This window comes from Symsagittifera roscoffensis, chromosome 1, assembly GCF_963678635.1.
Source record: "Symsagittifera roscoffensis chromosome 1, txSymRosc1.1, whole genome shotgun sequence".
Taxonomy (NCBI): Eukaryota; Metazoa; Xenacoelomorpha; order Acoela; family Convolutidae; genus Symsagittifera; species Symsagittifera roscoffensis.
In genome coordinates this window covers 78,469,866-78,491,988 of record NC_087062.1, presented here as the reverse complement: position 1 = coordinate 78,491,988, position 22,123 = coordinate 78,469,866, and the positions used below count along the sequence as shown (strand labels likewise).

Below are 22,123 nucleotides of genomic sequence, written 5' to 3'. Positions count from 1 at the left end.
TCTATATCCGCGGAGACGGCGTACTTGTGTTGACGGAACCGCAAAAGTACAAAAATTAAATTTTGGAGTAGGTCCGGACCAACCAATAAGGACTTATTTAAGGATGTGCCGTGAAACTTAGAAGCCCCATTAAAGACTCGGCGCACCTTACCCGGCTTATTCGGATTTACGACGGGATGGTGCGGAAGATACCACTCGCGATCGGAACGCTTACGTGGATCATGCGGTTCGACGGTAACGACAAAGCCTTCCTAATGTCCTCTCTAATTGTGTCTGCGTATCTTTCGCGCAGTTCAGGGTCTTTGCTTAACCTTCTCTCCAATGTTTTAAATCAATGTTTCCGAGGAATAGAATAGCAGCTTTCTTTTTATTAATTTAAAAAGAATTTAGAGAAAAGTTTTCAATTCCGCCTAATGACTGAAACTCTGCTCTATCTGCTGCTTTATGAATGATTCTACTCCTTAAGCCGAATTCTACCAGATCTGCTAAATTCTGCTACTAGTAGAATCCTTTGGGGCCTGGTCATTAAAGTGCATCGGTTTTGACAGACAAAACTGCTAAGGGGATGATTGTAATTTGTGATGACAACCAATCATTCAAAAAATGCCATTTTTGGTGGTATATAAGCCAGCCGATGTATAAACCAGCCGATTTATCAACCAGCCGAAAATATGCAAAAGTTATATAATAGTTGTGTAACTAGTATGTAACAGTTAAGAAAGTTATGCAAGTTTCGTCCATATGATATAAATTTTAGGCTGGTTCGTATACTCGGTACATTTTCAGTTGGTTTATACTTCGGCTGGTTTATTCACATACCATTTTTGCTCTATAATTTGTTTTTATGTGGCAAAGAAACAACATGCGACTAAAATCATCAGGAAATAAAAGCCTTCAGACATTTTCCGGCTATATATCTTCTTAATTTGAAAAACTGCGCATTTAAGTTGGAATAAGATAAACTTTAAAGGGGGCGAAATTGGATACAAATGGAATCCCAGTAGACCTTTTGGACCCATAGAGCAATTAACCTCTTCACCCCAAAGGAATAAAACGGTCATTTAGGTAGTACGCGCTTAGTTTAGCTATAACTGCTGAATTAACCCTTTCATAGGAAAGGGATTTGATATCACGTAGCATCATAGAGACGAACTGATTGCTGAAACCAGTGGCGTGGTCACAACTTGTTAGACATTTAGGTTATCTTTTTTAAGTCGACCAAATTGATTATTTAAAAGCATGTAAGCCCCTAGCTCCCTTAAAACCTATGAAACACTTTTGCCACAAATGAATACGATGCCTGACATATCTATCCATGTCTCAGGTGGGAGCGTAGTTCGCCAACGCGTAGGATGAACTTAAAAATACCCGAGGGAGAGGAAAATCTTTATCATGTCGGGCATCTCTTTAATCAAAAAAATATAACTACCAATTTGAAATTTCCAACCGGGGAGCAATCTGGGAGCAACCTGAAATTTGAAATAATTAATTTGAAAATTTTCAGCAGGAATTGGAAAACCATAAGGAACGATCTCGATTTAACCACCCGTATTACTAGACATTAAAACTCAATCAAATCGGACGTCACTTTAATGGAAAAGTTATAACTGCCCAGCTGGGAGCAATCTGAAATTTGAAGGTTGGCAGCAGAAAATGGAAAAAAGGAGTGACCTTATGAACCACCTGTATTAGGCAATAAATAAAATAGGTTCATTCAAATGATAGCGTAGCAACAAAAAAATTGCTGCACTTTAGGGGTGGTGGTTTATAATGATAGAAAATCAGATAGATCTCGTGATAGGTTGGAAAGTCGATGGAGACCCTTTGGGTAGCAATTCGAAGTCAATCGAAACCCTAACAAAAAACCCTCATAACCCCAACCCCTCTCCTTCTCCGCGCACTCGCCAGATGCTTTGATATAAATAAGCCATCTTTTGGATTTGCAGAGTTTCAGTAGAATACTTATGTTACTGCAAAAGCTTTTTTGTCTCCTGCTGTCTGATACTGTCAGGTCTGATTTCAGTCTTGTTACATAATTCTCATCAAAAAAATATCAATTTAACAAATAGAACAGACAAGTGTTCCGGCATTTCAGATTGTCAGTTCCGAGACCAAAAATGCATTATCTGGAAAAGTTTCGTAGTCGGAAATAATTATATTTTGGTCGCGGTTAATTTTCTTCGGCCGCGTCGGTTGCTGTTAATTTCTATTCGGTGAATCCGGTCGGTGATAACTTTTCCTAGGTCAAACCGGTTGCGGACGCATCTCCTGATTTTTCAAAGTCTCAAAGTACCGAATTTTGGTCGCGGTGGTCTGAAAACACTCAGTTGTGGTCGCAATAGTGTAATCATAAAACCACAACCTCGTCTCGGGTGGTAGTCAAATTTGAGCCCAATCACATAAGCGAGTACAACCGGAAAAAGAACATAAAAATAATGGTCAACTTTGCAATGCGTATAGTTTTTTCAAGTTTATAAAATCCTTCTCCCCTTCAAATTGCAAAAATTAAAAAAAAGGAAATCCTTTATTTGGTATATACTCTACCTATATACATATATGTAATCTGTGATTACAAAAAAGCTCGCTAAACAGGATAAAAACAATTTCAGAACTGCCGCGGAGACTATCTTATCATTTTTACCTGATGCCAATTTTTTCAGAAATAATATTATTGATCTCTTGGGCGTGAACAGGTCCAATAAACTAGATAATGACGCGCAGCATGGATTGTTCCGCATAAACCGACCATTGAAAGTTTCTTGAGAGGTTGAAAGTTTCTTAGTCGGACTATCATCAACTGCAAATCAAATCAATTATAAATAGAATCAGCTTTCAAACGGACCTAATCATTAATCATACAAGAGAGGAAATCGTTTACTCGCAGTCATCGGTTAATTCCGAAAATTTTGATGTAATTCTTTTGTATAAAATTATCCGTTCGCAAAATGATAGAAGTTTTCATGATGCTCAAAATGATCTAATCCTCATAGAAATATTAGGAGAAATGTATCTGCTGGCAATAGACAGTTATTCCAAAAACTATTTCACAGCCAAACAAACCAGACTGCTCGTATCAGGGCAAAGCCCTGCATGTTCCGACCGCCTTTTAAGGTCTATGGAGCGTTAATAACATGAAAAAATTAAATGTAAAAAAAAAACAAAATGCAAAAAAAAATGTTATAGAAATTTGAGATTTTTTTTGTGAAATTCATCCTCTCACATATAAAGTACAAAATGATAAATTTCGCTTCTAGAAACAAATCAATTAGGGCAAAAAACTTCCTTCAAACATTTTGGAACAATTTCTAAGACGGATTAAACCTTCGTTTACGCGTTAATAGCGCTAAATATATCGCGTGTTAATTGTCCCAGGTTGGCCAAAACGGCAATCTTTAAACCCCCACAACTTTGCAAAAAATGATCACAAGTAAAACATTTTTTCAAATAAAAGCTCAGGACAACAATAACTTTTTAATGATGTAAAAAATCCGTCAAAAATGGCTAGTTAAAAAGTCAAAATTTGTCAGAAGAAAAAACTACCCCGAGCACAAATATTCGGTTACTTTCGTTACAAAAGTCGAACCAATAGGCTAACCTAAAAAAAATTTCAGGCAGTTTAGTTTTTGAGTTAATCGGTATCAATTGCTGTAATTGAGTCTAAAGAATAGCTAATTCTGCACTGAGGCAATTTTGAGCAGGAGTCAAGTCTAATGATTGGCTAAATGAGAAGCTTCTGAGCATAAAGAAAACTGGGCCTATCTCTCATTTTATGTTCGGGCTGTAACATGCCATTTGCAACGATTCAAACCAAGATGTTCACATAGAAACGTGGAAATACCGCATATGAGAATCTCAAATGTAAAATTAACAAAAAAAAAACTCAAAAAAACTGAACTAACTATCACGTGAACCATTAAACGCAGTAAACCATTAAATCAACCATTAAACGCAAACAAAGGAAACCCCATCCAATTGATATTCACCGGTGTAACCGCTTTTTTGTACAGAGTGACTATAAGGTTCTGAAGTCTCAAAGTGTCAAACGCTTTTGAATAATCAAAAAGGGCCATAACTATGCGCTTTCGGTTTCTCCCTGGAAGCCATCGTCTAATACCTGTGTCAGCTGGGTGATTTGATTTTTACAGCACCTGTTGTTTCTTCTACCGCCACATTGAGCGTTGTTTTTCAGCGATGTACACCAGTCGCGTATCGATCATTTCTTTCCATGGCTTTTACAATGCAAGAAGTAAGGCTTAAGGGGCCGTATGAGCTAAATTCCGCCGCTGGTTTCCTGGCTTTCAACAAGAGTTTTATTACTGCTTTTCTCCATTTTGTGGGCAGTTTGCCTCCCTCTACAAAAAGTTAACGCAAAGAAGCAGTTCTTCCATAGTTGCTGGACCAAAGAAGCTGATCGGCTGCACCGTTTGCCAGCATGCTGCGAATTGCTTTTTCCAATTCACGGTGGCTAAACTTCTGTTTTTGGCGTCCTTGAAGATATAATTATTTTTGCAGGGAGATTTAATTGTCTCTCCTTGTTGAATGTTAACCTGCTTTGGTGTGAGTGAAAGACCATAAAGGCGTCTCTTTTCTTTATGTTACTATAGAGGACTCGTTGAAAGACAATGATGGTTTTGTTATGGCATGGAAGACTTGCCAAAGTTTAGTCGGGTCCGAGTTTAATTCAATTTCCGCGATGAAACTTGACCAGCTCTTTTCCCTTTCTTCCGATGTAGCCGTTCTTACACGATCTTACATTCGATCAATTTACTGCTAATTGTACAAACTTTTCTCCCCAGTTTGGGCTGCCTGATGTAGCTGCCTGCTTTTTCCTTTAATTGATTTTAGGTACTTCAGCTGTTGTCACTTCTACTACTAATTGGCGTAATAGTTTGATTAATTTGCCAGTGTCTAGTGGTTTAGGGGTGTTGTTAATACGGTTTTATAACTCTTCGCTGAATGGCTTAAGACCCACGTTCTGTTCCCACATTGGAACACGGTCAAGTGGTTTCCTTATTTTGCAGGCTGTGTGGATTGTCATGACAGCTAGAAAGTGGTCGGAGCCTCCGATATCCTTCACTGTTTTTCAAGAAATCTTGATCAGCCAAACGCTAGATGCGAGGAAAGTTTCTGGTGAGCTTGCGTTCCTTGTTGCTCTATAATGCCTGATGGGCGCTCCCTTATTGGCGCAGATTAAGGTGCTATCTGACATCCATTCTTCCATTCGCATGCCCCTACTGTCTTGTGGTTGGTGGTTATCCAACAGAACGGAGTACCCATTCAGGTCTACAGCGATGAAAACGACTTTCCCCATTTTTCACAGTGCCACGAATCGAGGCAGCTGAATACATCTCGTCTCGGAAGTGTCCGGCGCGTGTCATACTTTGTGAAAAGCGCTTTTGCAGGTGTTACCCGTATTTGAACGAGTGCCTTTCGCAAGGGTCTTTTTGCATTGTTTGAAGTAGACTTTTTCAGCGTTCGTTGTATGGGCTTGGCATCTCCATTCGCTTTGGCGCATGTCAATTCCGCTGCAGAGTTTTTTTATGGCACCTTTGACGCGGCACAAATGAGATAGGGCGAGCTAAGCCTTAAAGTTTCTCCGCATTTTTTAAATTACTATCAATCTTAATCGCCCTGGGTTTTTGATCCGATACTTCTGGTGAGTTGTCTGTTTGCGTGTGCGCTGAACACTTGAACTCTTCTTGGTTCGCCTTGTACCTAGAAATCCCGCGACAATTTTGTTGCTTGTGTGTAATGTTGTTGCACAATATGCAACAAAATGAATGGGCGTCATATTCCTATGGCTTTTCCACAGAAACAGCAAGAGGGTCAAGGGTTCGTTTCTATGTCACCAGCTAAGAGTAATAGGGAAGCAACGGCTTGTCTGCTACTTCCCTCTTCAAGAAGCCGGGCGCTTTCCCTTTTTCTTGCGGGAAAAGAGCTCCATCGATCCCGACTGCGTGGTACGTTCGTCCCCTCCAGAGTTCTGGTTGGGGTCTCCTGGTGGTCGCATAAAGGCTGTATCAACTGACCAGATCTGCTGCTGTGTAACCTTTCACGTTTCTTAAAAAAAAGACGCAATATAAATGGAAGGGCACTCTAGACAATTTTTGTCAAAATCAACCAAATGAAGCTTAATTAGAATTGAATAATCTCTATTGTTGTTCAAATTTTCGGACGGATAAAAGGTTTTGAAAAAGAATGAAAATACTTTTTAATGCTTTTTAATTCTTTTTTAATGCTTTTTTTTGAAATTTTGAATGGGTTTTGTAACCAAAAACATTTCAGGCACAATTAGGAGTAGTCAAACTGTTTCGCCTTGTGTAGTTAGTTTCTGTGTATCTATTCAGTACAATACAACTCGAAAAATAGGATGATAAGAATCTTAAGAAATTCCACAAGCAATTAAAAGTACATTGGTGAACACAAATTGATTGCAACCAAATTTATTAGAGGACATTTTTCAATTAGTTGCTTTGAAATTGAAATGGTTGTTTTTTATTGCTTTTTTAAAATAATTGTAAATGATTTAGCTGATTCAAAAAATTATAATTTTTTGAAATTTAACCCGCAAAGCAGCATTTCCAACTGCTAACAATAGTTCAAGAAATCTGCGTGTCAATAGCGTGAATAAAGTATGTTTACCTTTGCACGAAACCTTTCCCGAGGACTTTTTGTCAGTACTGTTCTTTTTCATGACTAAAAGGTTATCACGCTCCTACATTTTTGATGACGCTCCTACACCTTACGGTTTCTTTTAAAATGAAAGAGCATAATGCTGCTACAAAGAAGCCAATTAAAAAAGTATTTTTTTTTCAGCAAATCCCAGTGATCATTTGAGAACAAGAATAGTCACTGGTGTATTATTTTTGGCAAAATATCGTCAAATGTATTCAGGGGCGGATTTAGGGTGGAGGTTGGAGTGACATCCATTTGCAAATCCACACCCCCAAGCTTTTCAAGAAATTCTTACATTCGCCCCTGAGTGCAATTAAATTCATTTCATGCATAAGAAGCTGCCTTTATTGTTTTCAAGCTTAAAGCCTAACAAAAAATTCCAAAATTTTGAAACTATAAGTTATTTAAGATTGTTGCCCCCATTTTTTTTGTTAATTTGACTTTTTAAGAACTCGGATCCCTTAACCTGTATATTAAACCGCCACGTTTCCCGTTTTGTACGTTTATTTGCTACATGATCGCCGTTATGTCAGAAGCGTTTTACGGATAGGTTACACATAAACCAACATATGCATATCAAGAAAAAACTCGACAGATAATATTTTCAGTGGCGCATGGAACCGCCCTTGGCATTCTAATTATTATTGGGCCATCTTACGATCAGTTTCTATGTCGACACTCATAAAAAAAACCCTGTTCTGTACTTTTATTAATTTTGCCTGGTTTCTGCATTTGCTTGATCTACTTCAAAAATTAGATCCCATCCCCCAAAATTGATCTCTTATAATGCAGAGATAAGCATCAGCGTTGCAGTGTAACCATCGCGTGTACGAAATTGTATATGAAGACAAAGTGTGTTTGCAATTGGAAGTTAGCTCACGCGTGCCACTTTCATTATATTGAGGCAACGTGAACAAAAGCTTAATGTTTCTTTCATAATTTTAAGAGACGGTCGTTTAAACAGACGGGAAAAACTCAAAATAAGACTAGTTGAATTCACGTTTTCCAGAATAATCGAGCTCGTTTTAATGCCAATTTTTTCTATATATTAACATTTTAATACACAACATTTTATATATTTAGCAACTCAGAATATAAACGCTTGAAAAAAATTCAACAATATGATTTTTACTGAGCATTTGTTGAAAAAATTGATGTAGCAGCCTTAACACGGCAGAAGCTAAGTTGAACAAAGAAGATTTGAACACAATTGACTAGTACAATATTTTTATTAAGAAACAACAAAAAGTAAAAGTAAATTAGTTCAAGTTAGGTAACAAAAGTTTAAGGTTTTTTTGTAGTTTTAGAAAAAAACTTATGCTAAAATTGATGATTACGACTTGTATAAACTATGGGAAATAGTTCGCGCTAACATCCTCTGTCCCTAACTGAGCGAGAACGTTGCGAGAACGCAGTGCCATGGTAGATTCGGGCGGAATTCAAGGTGGTGATTCGGGCAGACAGGTAATGACCAAGTGGTTTGGCATCGTCTATTATCTTAACAAGACCGCCAGTCTTCAGACCGTATTACGTGATGCATCCTACTTAGCACGTTTGCTGAGTTTCTGCACCATTTTTTGAGCCATTGGGATCAAAGCGTACTCGCGTACAATTGAGCACGTGCGTATGGCTTACGGTGATCAAAGTGTTCATCGAAATTCATCGGCGGAAAGCTCACGCAGCTTTGGTCTTACAAAAATGGTTTATTGTCAAGGCTCTGAGCTATGAGTGTTACCCAGTGAGCAGTACAAGACAGAACAAACGAGCGAATGTTCTACAAGGCAAAACGAATTTGGAGGACTTCGTCCAGTACTTTTTAAAGCTCAAACCATAGTAAAATGATCTTTTAACTAAGTGCTAATCTCCATCAATTGCCCCGTCGTGTGATGCATTGGGAGGGCTGAACTTACGTATAAATTCCGTGAACGAGTCACCGTTTCATGGTTATACCAGTTCTCGATTCATAGTAGAATTTTTTTGCCGAACCGAACAAGATAGTTTCGGTAAAGGACCAGGTAACCGTGGGCGCTCCGCGTCTAGCAAGTAAGCGTTCAATTCTCATGACACAGGAACTCGTGTCCATAAACATATCATCTTCTACCCCAACGATTTTCGGAGCCTCGGAGGATCCTAACGAAGAAAAGGTATGAAATTAGTCTAGTTTTCAATTGGTGAATAGCGGTTGGCGATAGCTTGAACATTCTTTTGGTAAACCAGCTTTCATTGGCGTGTCTACGTTTGACTTAAGCTTTGGAAAGTTGTCACAACAAGGTTCGATTGAACAGCACGGAGCCCAAAGACAACTTACTCAGTTTCAATAACTGCCCGAGAATGATCGATATACTGATGGTTATGAAACAAATGAAAAAAAAAACATGAAAAGAAAGATGAGGAGAAGTGATGTCGGTGAGGCGGTGAGGAGCGGCGGATGCGGCGAATGGAACGTACCGTATCGCCGCGACCAACAAAAAAGAGAAAAGCTAATCGGTTAGAATATTTGTTGGGTTTATTGCTGTTTATTGTTTTGCTTTTATTCTGCAGCTGACTGAGCTGCTCGGATCAGCTTGTTCTCGGTAATTTGTAATTCAAGCGATTCATTTAATGCACTATGAGTTCAAATTTCGGAACCTCATCATAGTTCTATATTTTCCACAAGTGAAATAATTTTTGTAATCAAACTGAAACATGAATCTGGCTCAATTCCTATGTTGAGATCGTGTGTGATTTTTTTGAGTCGAAATCGTCAGTAAACTCTACATGTGGTTTGAAAACTCAATTAGAAGACTTGCAGAAGTGGGGAGTTGTGACCCAGTTTCTGTCTTTCAATGCATCCGCGGCAAAAAAACGAAACCACTATCAGCTTGATTATCATACTTCGATGATTGAAAATACTCAGCGACACTAGTGGTTTCAAGGATGTTGAAGATGCGATTTGCAACAAAACAGGAAGTTTGGTTGTTGACTTTTTCCGTTGGAAAGCAGTTGTACTGCCGTCCATAGGAAACAACGATCATTTCCCTCAGAAACTCGATCGACGCACCTATGTTTTTGATCGGCGCGCAATTTGTGATACCTGTAAACTCGAGCTTTGGTTTTAAGAGATTCCTCACAATAGCGTCTCTAGCTTCACGAAAACAAGCTATTTTCATTTCGTTCGTACGTATTCTTTGATAGCACATTTTATCTTCAAATACATATAGTAGTGAGATATTTTAAGTGCAAGTATGGTACCAAAGGATGTTTCCTTCGTAATCAAAAAAGTTTTAGCAGTTGCCTGGGACTAGGTATCCTGCATAAAGTTTTTTTTTAAATATTTCCAATGCTACAGATTGTAATATTTGTGTTTTTCTAGGTCACATAAAGATGTAGTGTTTCAAAATCTGATAGTGACATTTCATAAAAAGTTCTACTGATAGTATAGACGAGTTTCATGCCGAGATGAACGTCATAATGAATTGCGCCAAAATATGTGTTATTCATTAGTGATATTTTTTGTAGTCCTGTACTGTCAAAGTTTTCTGATAGGAATTTTCCTCCAATTTTTCCTTTATTTTTCTGTAATGTGATGGGTATGTAGGGTTTTTTATCTTCTTTGTTTTGATTTGGGTCCGATATGGGAATAATGAGTTTTCCTGTTTTTAAATCAAATCCTTTTTCATATTCAACTAATTTTTAATATTCATATCAGCAATAGATTTTTTGTGAAATTTTATCATTGTCGCATGACTTTTAGCCACTTGAAAAGTGGTACAAGTGCCTTCAGGAAACCAAAAAATGGTTGCCAGGGTGCGGATGATAGGATCCGAATATCCTTGATAATTCTTACAAGGTCAGCGGCTTCCTTGATATGGTATAATGTCATCCTTTCCAATCAAAAAACCTTATTTCTTACTATCCCGAATTTTTTGTGCTTACTTACAACTTGATGGGTCGTTCATTTCAATGTGATGCATCCAAGTTTTAACATGGAAATCATACATTAATCGTTCTTTTGCACCGTGGTAAGAGAATTTTTCATCTTATTGTATATGGCCTCGATGTTATTCATGTTGGTATTGATGTGTTGAATCTGTGAAATTGTGAAAATTGACTATTGTTCGAGTATTATCGTTTTTGTTAAAATTTTTAAACGCTTTAGTTCATTTTTACAATCTTCGGGAATAAGATATATCAACCTTTCAATATTGCTTTGGTAGCATGATGCAAGATTGAGTCTGTTTTTATTTCCGTTTGAGACTTGTGAACAATGTTTTTTCTTTCCAAAAAACTTTCCTGTGAAATTATCACTTGTGTGAATTGTAGCGCGGTCTTTTGAGTAAAGTTTTGCAATTACATCAGTTGATTCGACTGCTTGCTGTTCTAATTCACAATGTAAAACTTGGTTTATTGCGTATTTGTGCAATGTTTTTTGTTGATAATCTTTGCAATCGTGATGGATTACGAGAAAATCTTGTGGTCCCATTCATGGAGAGGGATTGGATTCTTGTGAATTGTTTCTTCAGGATGAACTTGGAGTTAAAAGGAAATAGTTGACACACTGTTAAGAGATACATGTGTATGATAGTCCTGAAAATGGATTGTAGAATTTATAGCCTAATAAATTCTTGGTGTATCTGTTGTAATTGTAATTTAGTTCTGTGCACTAAAATGGGGAAGGCAAAGACTGAACTGCGAAATCTGGATGGGATAATGGCAATCGGCGATGGGTTAGATTATTCAATTTTTTTTGCAATTACGAAAATGAGCCATAGTTTTTGAATGTTTTTGCGATAGTTTTTGAATGTTGTGTTCTTGGATCTCTTTGTTTATATAGCGTCTGTATTGTTGTCGCTTTTTTGCCCAAATTAGTAGGCGACTACAGTCTAGATGTCATCCAAATAAAGGAGGTGGTGCTACAAATGAGTTTTAATTTAGTCGCAGGGGTTTTCTTTTATTTTGTAGTTCTTGATATCTATTGTTTAAATGGTGTTGAAAAATTATTGGAAAAGTATTGAGAGATGATATTTTTGTTACTGAAGGTGTTAATGGGAGGAAAAGGGTTTCTGGCAAAGTTAATGAAGTTGTTTCTGTAAAAATATCGATTGGTTCGATGACGCGCTTTTGTTCGCCTTGAAAAGTATAGTTCACCCAACGTGGGAGGCCTTGTTAAGAGGTTGGGGAATTGAACGAGTTTTCTCTAATTTGTTTGGAAGTGTGTGTTTTGATGTGAAATGAAACTTACAGGTGGAGGGGTGCTTCGTTTTGTGTTGCTTGATAGGTAAAGAAGAGTTGATGTTGGTGATGGGATTATGTTGAACTGAACTCGTGGTAACGTTAGAGTTCTGTTTCGTCGTGGGTGACTTATCTGTCGGTCAATTATGGTTTTTGGGTTTTGATTTCGACTTAAGTGTTTTGGTTTTTAACCTGGTTGTACTGATGGTTAGATGTTATATGATGGTTCGTGGTTCGCTTAGGGTGCGTTATGATGAGCTGGTTCTTCGCAGTTCTCGGATTGGCTTCGTTTTCTCCGTGTTACAAGACACGTAGTGCAATTCTGTTCATTGCATCTAACCCGCGAAAATCAAAACCCAACAATCTATGATCGCAAAAAAGACAAAGCTTTGCTGTTTGCTCCTGAAACTTTGAAGAAACTACAAGCAAATGAACCTTCACACAAAAAATGCACGCTTCTACCTCTTTCTCTGTTCTTGGATGGAAATTTTCTCCGAGCCCGAGGCCGTCTTCGCAACACAAAAAGTCATAAAGAGGTTTTGGAGCAGCAATACAACTTCTTTCGCATCATCTAGCGACTAATCTAGTGAAGAATTGCCATAAAACTCAGCCATCAAAAAAAAAATTGGTAACTTGTGTTGAATTTCGCACTTATTTCGTAAAAGGGGTGGTAATAGTTTACAAGATTATTTTGCTTATAAAAAAATCCCTCACTTAATCCATTCAGGTTTTTCTCAGGTTATTGTCTGAAAATCCTATCTTCTCCCTCTAAATAAGTTTGGGGTTGGGGATTTTGCTGTTGATCTTTGGTTTCAACTTACATTATTGATCAAAACAATTTCAGACAAAAATATATTTAATACTTATTTAACAACATTCTATCTCTGTGTGCCGGAATTTAATAATCAAATATGCAAATATCTTAAATACTTTTTGCTGTTTAAGAAAAATCCAAACTCAAAAAATAATCTATATTTTTCATTCACCCAAGTTCGATTTCAGTGTTCCAAATTTTGGAGAGGGTGAAAGAACATTTGTACTCGGGTGGCTTTTTCTCCGGACAAAATTCGACTTTTTAATTAGCTTATTTTGAGCGAAGTTGTTTATTCAACCTGAGAGGTATAGAAGCCACAGGCTCAAAATTCAATCAATTTTAGGCACAAGTTGGGGATTTTGCTGTTGATTTTTGGTTTCAACTTACATTATTGATCAAAACAATTTCAGACAAAAATATATTTAATACTTATTTAACAAAATTCTATCTCTGTGTGCCGGAATTTAATAATCAAATATGCAAATATCTTAAATACTTTTTGCTGTTTAAGAAAAATCCAAACTCAAAAAATAATCTATATTTTTCATTCACCCAAGTTCGATTTCAATGTTCCAAATTTTGGAGAGGGTGAAAGAACATTTGTACTCGGGTGGCTTTTTCTCCGGACAAAATTCGACTTTTTAACTAGCTTATTTTGAGCGAAGTTGTTTATTCAACCTGAGAGGTATAGAAGCCACAGGCTCAAAATTCAATCAATTTTAGGCACAAGCGGTGAGTTTAGTTGAACCAAAATGTCAAAATTTATTGGAAAACAATAGGGTAGTAATTAACTCCTACCAGACATAAATCATTTCGTTTCAAAATTAACAGTGTGCAAACGCATACAATTGCGAAAGTAGTTTTTAAAAAATCAAAACATTTTCGTTAAGCAATGTATCAACTATTTCAATCAAAAAGTTTTTCATCGACAAATAAAAGCAGCCGCAACTTTCAAGGTTATGCCCCGATATGAGCTTTTTGAGGCAGCAACTTTATGATTCATCTTGCGAGTGCTCACTTACTATCACCCAATATTCTGATATACAAATTTATCTTTCAAAATTTTCATGCGCTTATCCGATCACTTAAAGTAGTGGTACAACAATAATCCCAAAAAAATGAAGACTTTTTCTGGTCGTGTACTCAAAGCAAATTTGGGCTTGATACAAACTAGATTTGTAATTTTTCAAAAAAAAAAATTTCAACTTGACAAGACCTAGGTTTGAACAATAAGTTGGATAATTGTAGATGAAAACTATACTCTGTAGAAGAAAACTATACTCTGCTTCAGAATTTTTATGAAGTGTCAAGGTTGTTTTCCACGGTAGTTGAATGTTCCCCTCCCCTACTTTGATTTTTTTAGAGACTGACATCGAAAATCTAATATAGTTGATTATTATTCATCCTACAATTATCCAAATTATTATCCAAACTATGATTACTATTATTAAGATTATTGCGATTATTAAGATTATCACAAAGATTACCCATTCGTTTTTATTCCATACTACACTCTGCTTCAGAATGTACGTTCAGTCTCAAACTTATTGTGCACGCTAGTTGCATGTTTTTCCTCAAAGCAAGCTTTTCCTATTAATATTGATCCAATTTTGTAATTAATTTTTTCAATGAGATTTTTATCATTATGGAAAGTATAATCGAAAAAACCTTCGCTGACTTTTGGAAAGTCTTGTATTTTTTATCAGTTTTCCAAATTTAATCAACTACTGAAATAATAATTTTGATTAATCAAAAAGATAGCTTGAGAGTCTATGCCTAACTAAAAAGGCAAACATCAAAAAAAAATATTTCGCAAATAATTGATACAATTTTCACACTGATTAATTGCACTTAAAAAAGTCCGAAAGCATCAAGATAATTTGAATTATGAGTACAATACCCTCCCCTAAATAAAATACCGTAGTACGACCTCCCCAATAAATTAATTGATTAGAGTAGATTGAAACGGATTTGGTTTACTTGGCGAATTTAGGATTTTACTCCTTTTTTATATATTATAAGCAATCATTTTTGATTTTCTTAGAGACTGACATTAAAAATCTAATATAGTTGATTATTATCCATCCTAGATTTGTCCATATTATTATCCATACTATTATTACCATTTTTAAGGTTTTTACAAATATTATCCATGCGATTTTGATCCATAAGATACTCTGCTTCAGAATGTACGTTCAGTCTCAAACTTAATGTGACCTCTAGTTGACCGTTTTTCCTAAAACCATAATAAGTTTTATTGATTCATTTTAAGCTCTGAAACTGGCGAATTATACAGTTACTTTCAGACTGCTGGAGATGCGCTTATACAGATTGCAAAGGTGAGGTAGGGGAGGGGCGTTGAGGGAGTGGATAATTATTCAATTGGCTCATATTGAAATTACTTAAAATGGATTTGATAATGACAAATGAATAAAAATCAGCGAAGAAACAAAAAACAAAAAAAACGTGAATCTAAAAAATTTATCAGAAAATATTGTGAACAAAAAATTTGAGAATAACGTAATAACTATTTTCTGAGCCAAAATGAATCATTTTTTTATTTTATGTAAATTGCAACAAGCCATGAGCAACTGTTAAGATTTCAATATATTGCAGTGTGTTGTTAATTTTTAGCATAAATTACAAAAAAAACTGTTTGTTATCATTATAATTGATTAGAATTGACTAAAATGAAATGCATGACTTATGAATTATAATCCTTTTGAACTGAGTTCTATCGATAATTCCTGAAATTTATAGAACTAACAATAAAAATCCAATATAATGCATTATTATTCGTCGTATTTTTATTCATTTTAGTATCCATACTACGATTACTTTTATTATGTTTGTAATCTATACTATTTTTATCCAAATGATTTTTATCAAAACTATACTCTGCTTCAGAATTTTTAAGAAGTGTCAGTGTTGTTTTCCACGGTAATTGAATGTTCCCCTCCCCTACTTTGATTTTTTTAGAGACTGACATCGAAAATCTAATATAGTTGATTATTATCCATCCTATTTTTATCCATATTATTATCCATACTATTATTACTACTATTAGGATTTTTACAAAAATTATCCATGCGATTTTGATTCATAAGATACTCTGCTTCAGAATGTACGTTCAGTCTCAAACTTAATGTGACCACTAGTTGACCGTTTTTCCCAAAACCAAAATAAGTTTTATTGATTCATTTTAAGCTCTGAAACTGGCGAATTACACAGTTGCTTTCAGACTACTGGAGATGCACTTATACAGATTGCAAAGGTGAGGTAGGGGAGCGGCATAGAGTGAGTGGATAATTATTCAATTGATTCATATTGAAATTACCTAAATTGGATTTGATAATGACAAATGAATAGAAATCAGCGAAGAAACAAAAAAAATACGTGAATCTAAAAAATTTATCAGAACATATTGTGAACAAAAAATTTGAGAATAACTTAATAACTATTTTCTAAGCCAAAATGAATCCTTTTTTATTTTATGTAAATTGCAACAAGCCATGAGCAACTGTTAAGATTTCAATATATTGCACTGTGTTGTTAATTTTTAGCAAAATTTACAAAAAAACTGTTTGTTATCATTATAATTGATTAGAATTGACTAAAATGAAATGAGTGCTATCGATAGTTTCTGAAATTTATAGAACTAACAATAAAAATCCAATATAATGCATTAATATTCATCCTTATTTATCCATTTTAGTATCCATACTACGATTACTTTTATCCATGCTAAAAATGAATCAGTATAACGCATTTTGGTTTATGTAGGGAACACTCAACTAGCGTGCACAACTTTCAGACTGAATGTACTTTCTGAAGCAGAGTATAGCAGGGATCAAAATTGCATAGTAAACAATCGTAAGGATTTAATAATAGTATCAATAGTATGGATGATAGTATAGATACAAATAGGATGGATAATAACCGATTATAGTGGATGTTCAAGGTCAGTCTTTAAAAAAAATTTGATCGTTTAAATCATATAAAAAAGAATATAATATTAAAATTTGCAAATTATTGAAATTCATTTCAATCGACTTTAACAAACTAATGGATCATAATCATATTTTTTTTCGACGAGGGAAATGTTTTGCCATGACCGCCGCTTTATTTGCGTTCTTGTTTTCAAGTTGTGCGAAGTTCTTGCAAGAAGCTCGAGTATTTTCAGTTATATCCCCTTAACCGATATCCCGAGCGTTAAATCAAGCTAGAGAGCTGTATAAAATGCTAATTAAACGACAATTTTAATTCCATTTTTGATCCTTTTTACGAATTTTTTTTTGCAGAAAACGGTTTAAAAAATAAGGAAAAGAGCCAATTTGACGCAAAAAAAAAATCCTTCTTTTGATCAATCCCATTTTAATATAGTAATACTGATCCAATTTTGTAATTAAATTTTTCAGTGTCATTATTTATTATAATGGAAAGTATAACCGAAAAAACCCGCGCTGATTTTTGGATAGCCTTGTTTTTCTTTATCAGTCTTTTAAAACCCGTTCTAAACTAGTATTTATAACCAATTATATTATTGATAAAACTATCCAATCATATTCCATAACTAACACTGACAATTATTTGTAGTGGTGAAACTACTTGTAGTTTCAGCACCAGAACAATTTGAATAAATCTTAGAAGACAGTTGTTCTCCTTTGGACAAGTTCCATAAACCTAACCCGTAAATACCAGTATATACTAGATCTATTGAGACTAGGAGATATAAGACTAAGATTAAGAATGGTATTAGACTAAGAAGTTGCACGAATCTATCCGGCTTAAAATAAGATTCGCAAATAATTGATAAAATATTGATTCTGATTATCGCATTTAATAAAAAAATCTGAAACCGCGAAGATAAATTGGATTAACAGTACAATAACGTAGTACGCCCTACCCAATGTTTTAACTCTGAAAACTAACTCTTTTTAAAATATGCATTTCGTACAAACACGTAAAATATAAGCATTTTGAAATTGTTCATACAATTTTATATTTTGATTGGCTACAAAATCAGTTAAGCTGACATTTAATTTATGGTCGATAACTTAATCTTAATCTTGTTTCTAAGGTGTGATACAATTTCCTCAAAGTTCTCCTGTTAAAAATTTGTTTTTTCCTCCCTCCTAAATCGTTTTGGGAGGATGTACGGTTGATCCAATAATTTAAACTGATTCCTTATCTGCGTTTATGATTGGTTGATTTATCTATTAGTTTGCAGCAAAGACCAATCACTCCATTTAATTTAACAAATCTAAATGCCCAAAGACTAAAAGGTTACTAAAAATGGTAGTCTATTCTCTTTGAGAAAACAATTAATTTTTTTTCGCAAAATAAATTATATTGAGAGCTTTTTGCAGGGAAAATATTTAATGCAATTTACATTTAATTTATCTAAACTAACATCAACTCGAATACTAATGAGCACAACAACTCGTTTTTTTAAACTCAGAACTATCTTCACCAAAATAGATAACAGAGCATGTTTAGTGGCAAACGCAAAGATTTATAAAATTAAATTTAATTTAAGATAATCTCGGGTCGGAAAAAATTGATAAGCAATCAAAAAGTGAAGTCTACAAGTTACAGCGTCAAAATTAGAAATACATAGAACGAATGAGTAATATATTCATTGATCCATCATTATTTGAAGTACTTCAATTTTATTTTTTCATTTAATAGATCAAAAAATATATGCTAATTGGAAATTCAACGTAGTTACCTGCCTAGGTTTATATGCTGTATTTATCTTTAAAAAACATAGAAGTAAACAACAATTAACCTTTAGAACGCATCAATTATTAGTTAATCAATACACATGTAAAAATTTATAACAGCGATTAAAAATATACTTAAAAGCTCCAAAAACAATCAGACGTGTTGCTTGTCGTCTTTTTGATTTTCAGTTATTTTAACACAAAAAATATAGCATTATACCCCACCAGTAAAAGAGCCAAAAATAGATATCCGGCTTATATTTGGTTTGAATTGATATCAATCACAAAGTAAATTTATATGCTGAAGTAGAATACACCATGAAACTGATGTACTAGTAAAGAGGTTTAAAACTACTTTTGGCAAAAATGGTTAGTTTCACAAAAGGGGAACATCTATTTTTCTGGTTATCCTTGACTAGATCGCAATTCCATAGCTTTTTTGACAGCCCAAATTAGGAAAACAGTGAAGACAATCAATAATCGACAATTAAAATGTCATAATAGATAATATAACGAAGGTTGATTTTAAATGAACCTTTTTACTGTGAAAAAGCAGTCAAATTAAAAATTATCACCGACATCAAAAACTGATTGCAACATGTGACACAAACATTTAAACTGACAACTTTGAAGAAAAAGTTACTTACAAATTTACTATTAAGCATTAATTAAAAATTCACCATATTAAGACGGGAGAGGATGAAAAAAGATTCTCAACATGAATTCAAGATTGCCAACAATGAATAACTATTATGGATCAAAACATATGGATCAAGAAACAAATGAATCGACTTGCCAAATTCGAAAAGCATTTTGGGAGTTCCCAAAACTGTTTACTAATTGCTCGATATATTTCTTGCTTTCACGAATTAAATTTTTTTAGGAAAAATGATCTATACTAGCATCAGGTAACAGGCACCGGGCCTAATTGATGACTTACGGAGCAAAATGTAAATGTATAATTATATTGACCGATTTGAAAACTTTATGTACACCCGAAGATGAAGTTATTGTTAATATATATATCTTCAATTCTATAAAATTTTTAAAAGCCCAGTAAAATGTAAATAAATTAAATGCATTAAAAATATATTTAAAGGATTTTTTTGCCAGCAAGATTTTAAAAAAAAAAACAGAATCGAAAACAGAAGTTGTTGCAAAACTAAATCTTGGAAATGTTCGAGTTGCCTACATTTGAAACCACAACTGAAAGTTGATCTGGGTTGTGCATCGCTACCAGATGGTTTCCGGTCACACCACTATCGGCGCGGCTTTTCACCGCTCTCATTCTCGGCGACCTTGAACTGGGCGACCGCGAACCCTTTCCGTTCACCCGGGAATCTCCTCCGAACATTTTCATCTTCAGCTTCCCACAGTCCTCTCGGAACTGTCTGTTCAGAATAGCATACACCAGCGGCATCAGAATGAAGTTGATGTTGTAAAACAGGTTTACGTATTTGATGATGTACTCGATTATGACCGGTTTTGCTCGTGTTATGAATGTCTGTCCAATGATAAAGTAACATATAGTCAAAATAGCGTTAGGCAGAAAACAAAAGATGTACAAAGCGGTGATTATCACGAAGATTTTCGCCGATCGCTTCATCATAAGTTCCATCTGCGAAACTTGGTGCGACTTCTTTTCAGACGAAGTTTTCGTCTGTTTTAGACTCGCCAGTGGATTTGCGACAAAGTTGACAGACCTGCGCTTTTTGTAGTGCAGCGAGTCTTCCGTGTGTTCTTTCAGACTCTCTCTATTGAAGGTAGTCTCTTTATTGCGATTTAATTTTTTGGAGCTGGCCAATTCCTCGTGCTCCTGGTCTTCGTTGTGTTCCACAGGTGTCAACTCAATCTGAGGAATGGATGGCGTTGCCGCCACTCCTGTCTTCTGAGAACCAGATTGCAAAGACAGGATAGCATTTTTACTGCGTTTGCGGGCCACTTCGGCTCGCTTGTACAGTTTCCAGAAGATGAGAAAGTAGAGCAGTGCCATCAGAACCATCACTGACAGGATCCCCAACAAGTAGATCAGAATCGTGATTTCTGTCGTCTGCAGCAAAATAGCGGCTGCTGCACCCGCCATAGAGATGAGAATATTTGCCGAACTCATGACTAAGCTGATGTTGAAGGAGACTTTAACTCTAGTAGCCCAGCATACCATGAGATAGCGACACACAGCGATGTTTAGGAGAGCGCCGGTGGAGGCGAGTTCGAGGAACAGAGTGAGAAACTTGTCGAATCGTCTTTGATCGATGTTGCAATCGGGGTGCGAAAAATGTTCACATTCCAGAGGAAATAGTAGAGAACAAGCGATGAGGTCGATCGTGGTCAGACAAGCTACTAACTGGTCCGAGGCAGATTTATTCATAGACTCACACCACATTTTCACTAGAAGAACAAGCAGTAAGAATAAGTTGCACGCTGTGCCGATGATGGACGACGTCAGAAATCCGAAGAAAATCACCGAGCATTCTGGCTCAGTGAAATCCAAAAAAGATCCGGATGGGATTTGATCTGCAGACCCATTGCTAGACGCCATTCCTGACGATTCGAGAGGGTGAAATAAAGGATTTTGAGTCGATGATGCGTACTGAATTCTTTTCGACATTTTATTGCTAATGAATTATTTTTAGATTTTCAAATGACAAGTCGAATTTCAGTCCAATTTAAAAAAAGCGAGGAGCTGAAGACATTTACAGGATGTGATTGTAAAACAAAACTTGGATCTGATGACTTCAGACAAACTAAATGGCTCCAGGTTTAGTTCAACAATATCGAAAATTGATAATTTTCCCAAAACTTAAAGCATTCTAAGTAAACATTTATATTTTTCCTTTTCCTGCATTAAAGGTTAGTTTTGCAGTAATAAAAAGAAGAATATGAAAGTCAAAGGGTAGAAAATTCAGTTTTTTACAACAAAATGAAAAGGTTTTTAAAGTAAGCAAAAAGGTATGTAACAGACTTTTCTGGTTAAAAATTTTGCAACTTCAGAGCTAATACGATATTTTTATAAACCAATAAGAAATTGTAAAAGCTGAAAACAAGAAATACCAACAATTCGGCAGGAAATTTGCGGTAGTATTTAAATAATTCACTAAGCCAATCAAAAATGTGTCAGCAGAATTTTTCTCCCTGAAATTGCGGAAGAATTATTAAAATAAACGGATATTTAAAATGTTTACTGTCAATGTTTTGGGACAAAAAAAATTCCCTGACACTGATTTTAATAGGCATCCGGAATAGTTGGAACTGATGTCCGGTGTCTAACTACAGACAACTTCAACTGGATACCGGTCCAATTGGACAATTGACCGAAGCTCTTATCTTCTAATTGGACATTGAAATAAAGTACAACACCTCAAATGCAAATATAAATTATTTCCTAAAAGCTGGTTAGACCAAAAACATGGCCAAACTGGCATTTTTATTCCCTAGAGCTTCAGCAAAAAACAATCGCGCGTAAAAATATCTCTTGCATCTGGAATTCAGGTTAATATCTTAGGGTTTAAAAATCTGGGGTAAAAAAAATTTCCTTTGAAAACAATCATTTCGATCGCCAATTAGTTCAGACGCCAAAGTGAGGCGGGCGGTTTTTCAAAGAAATATCAGAGGCTCCAACGAATGTTATTATGCGAATGAAAGGCTGCTTTAACGAGATTGTGGGCTACCAGTACAGTTTAACTCAGGGGCGGATTTA

At 35.4% G+C, this 22,123-nt stretch overlaps 1 protein-coding gene across 1 annotated transcript; it reads right to left on the bottom strand.

Annotated features, from left to right (window-relative positions):
* Window positions 1-19,588: 19,588 nt before the first annotated feature.
* On the bottom strand, window positions 19,589-20,965 carry LOC134840048 (uncharacterized). The gene has a single exon (XM_063855689.1). The coding sequence runs from the start codon at window positions 20,963-20,965 to the stop codon at window positions 19,589-19,591; it is 1,377 nt and encodes a 458-aa protein (XP_063711759.1).
* Between the last annotated feature and the right edge of the window lie 1,158 nt (window positions 20,966-22,123).